The sequence below is a fragment of the Asparagus officinalis genome, chromosome 6 (assembly GCF_001876935.1).
Source record: "Asparagus officinalis chromosome 6, Aspof.V1, whole genome shotgun sequence".
Lineage (NCBI taxonomy): Eukaryota > Viridiplantae > Streptophyta > Magnoliopsida > Asparagales > Asparagaceae > Asparagus > Asparagus officinalis.
Window position 1 is genome coordinate 55,476,335 of NC_033799.1, and position 2,416 is coordinate 55,478,750.

General features: G+C 35.3%; 1 protein-coding gene across 1 annotated transcript; it reads right to left on the minus strand.

Annotated features, from left to right (window-relative positions):
- LOC109844660 (BEL1-like homeodomain protein 9) lies at positions 306-1,338 on the minus strand. Its single transcript, XM_020413772.1, has 2 exons — positions 1,244-1,338; positions 306-1,090 (listed from the first exon to the last, which is right to left on the minus strand). The coding sequence occupies exons 1-2, from the start codon at positions 1,277-1,279 to the stop codon at positions 557-559; spliced, it is 570 nt and encodes a 189-aa protein (XP_020269361.1). The 5' UTR covers positions 1,280-1,338; the 3' UTR covers positions 306-556.

Consider the following 2,416-nt stretch of genomic DNA (forward strand, 5'->3'; position numbering starts at 1 on the left):
CAGACGCGTTGAGTAGTAAGCGATGTTCTATACATGTATTTTAAGGAGTACACGTATGGAGGTTGAGTACATACAAATCCATTGTTCGGAATAGCCAAATAGTTTTCAATTGTTACGAGTAAAGACAAAAATTGTACGTATCTTCAATAGATTTCCAACACATCTTAAATCACCTCATTTCAAGGTCGGACGTGAAAGTTATAGTCAAAATACCGAAGACTATTTTTCCAATCTGACTAGGTTTCCTGTTTCGGGTTTGGGCTGTTTTGATTCGGGTTTGTAGTTATATATATGTATGTATGTATGCATATATATATATATATATATATATATATTGTATCATTCTCAACATCAAAATATACAGAAAATGCAACTGGTGCCATTCATTACAATGAACTAATTCCATATATAGATCTGCTAGCAGCGTGCGTACCTGTGACTCCCAGTTCAAAGGGAGGCAAACGGTGCTCTTATGCCTTCAATAGTGCTATCTCCCGATGATGCACCATCATGATACTGTGAACACATCCACAATTTGCTAAGCTATTGTAATTCTTCATCCAACAAAATCATGAAGCAAACGCCCGCCAATGTCCTTCCCAAATTGACGATCCTGCCCTCCGAAAGAACCAATCACATAAGGGTCATTGCACTCCTCAAGTCCAAGCCCAAAACCATGAACAACGTTCAATGGAATTGGGTCCGCCAAGCAAATGCCGTTATTTTGGTGGAGTCCAAGAGTGAGGGAGACATCACCGTTTTCTTTGACTCCAACACCTCCTCCGACTTCAATATTATGATGGCCATGGAAACCATCAAAAACAAAGTTGTAATTAGGCTCTTGAATGTGGTGAGACACTTGAGAAAGCTCATCGTGAGGTCGTTTAGAGGATTGATTTTGATTGTGAAAGAAGGAAGTATCGTTGGATGAGGTTGCGGTTGAAGATGATGGGAGTTGAGGTTGCTTGTCGGTGTTATGGTTTGCATCGCTAGCTCCAGCTTTATTTTGTTGTCGCATCTCAAGAGAGTGTATTTCTTCAACCATTGGCTTCCAGAGTCGTACTCTGGCATTAATAAACCAATTTGACACCTGCTCACATTGTCAATATTTATTATCTCTGGTTTTGATAGCATTAATTTATCACTAATGATTCAAGTGCATAAGCAAATATTTTAAAAAAAAAACCTTAAAAACATTATTAAAAAAAGGTTTAAAACTCAAATTAAGGAGATTGTGTGTTACCTGGTTTCTTGTTAGGCCAGTTTGTTTAGCCAACATTTGCTTGTCAGTGTCAGTAGGGTATCTGTAAATAAAGTCGAAACAATTTAACTTATTAACGCATGGCAGCCTCTCATATCTTTTTATCAGTATTCCAAACCCTAGCAGCCCCTCTTCCTCTCTCTCAAACCTTAGTCATAATTTGTGAGATTTAGGAGAGTTCTTGAGGCGTTTGTCGAGAGGAGACGAGATTTTGCGACTTTGGTGAAAAGGGATCTTGCACGTATATGTTCAGGAGTTCAATGCGATGTTTGAGGCAAGATCATCTTCCTCCAAACCTTTTCATGTAGTTAATTCAATATTTAATATGTTTAATTGATGAATCTCATGTTTAAGCTTAACCCGATGTTTTAAAATCTTAGTTTATGATGTTAATCTTTAAACCAATATGAAAATCTGTAGTTTTAGTTGCTGTTTATATTAATTTGATGATTATGATCATTAGCGTTGTATTTAATTTCGTTTTTAACTTTTTAATTATTCTTAAATCATGTTTAAACCCTAGCTTAATAATTATTTGAGTTTTCTTGCTAATTAAATAGGTCTAAACCCTAGGTTGATGATACCTAAGTGATGTGAGCATGTTTAAACGAATTTATCTCTATTCAATAAACCCTAGGTTGATGATACCTAAGTGATGTGAGCATGTTTAAACGAATTTATCTCTATTCAATGTTTAGAATTTATCATGTTTACTTAAGTAAGTGATGTGAGCATGTTTAAACGAATTTATCTCTATTCAATGTTTAGAATTTATCATGTTTACTTAAGCATATTTATAAATTAGGTTATTTGAAATTTTTTTATTAATTAGGATGTTAAACCCTAATTAATTTAATTCAAGTGTTTATATCATGATCAGTTAATTCCTATTAAGTAATTATGAACTTGTCATATGCCTCATGTTGATAAAAATAAGTTTTTAAATAAAGTTATAAAATACAAAACATCACAAACCTAAACTTGTGTTTTCCTCTCTAGCCGGTCGACCGATCAAGACTAGCCGGTCGAATGGTAAGGACCTGAGCGTGCACATTGTGTGCACGGTTGCTTTTGATCGACCGACGCCCTAAGGGCGGTCGACCGACCTGTGTTCTCTTTGTTTTTAAGTGGTTATTTTTGCATCATTTAACTATG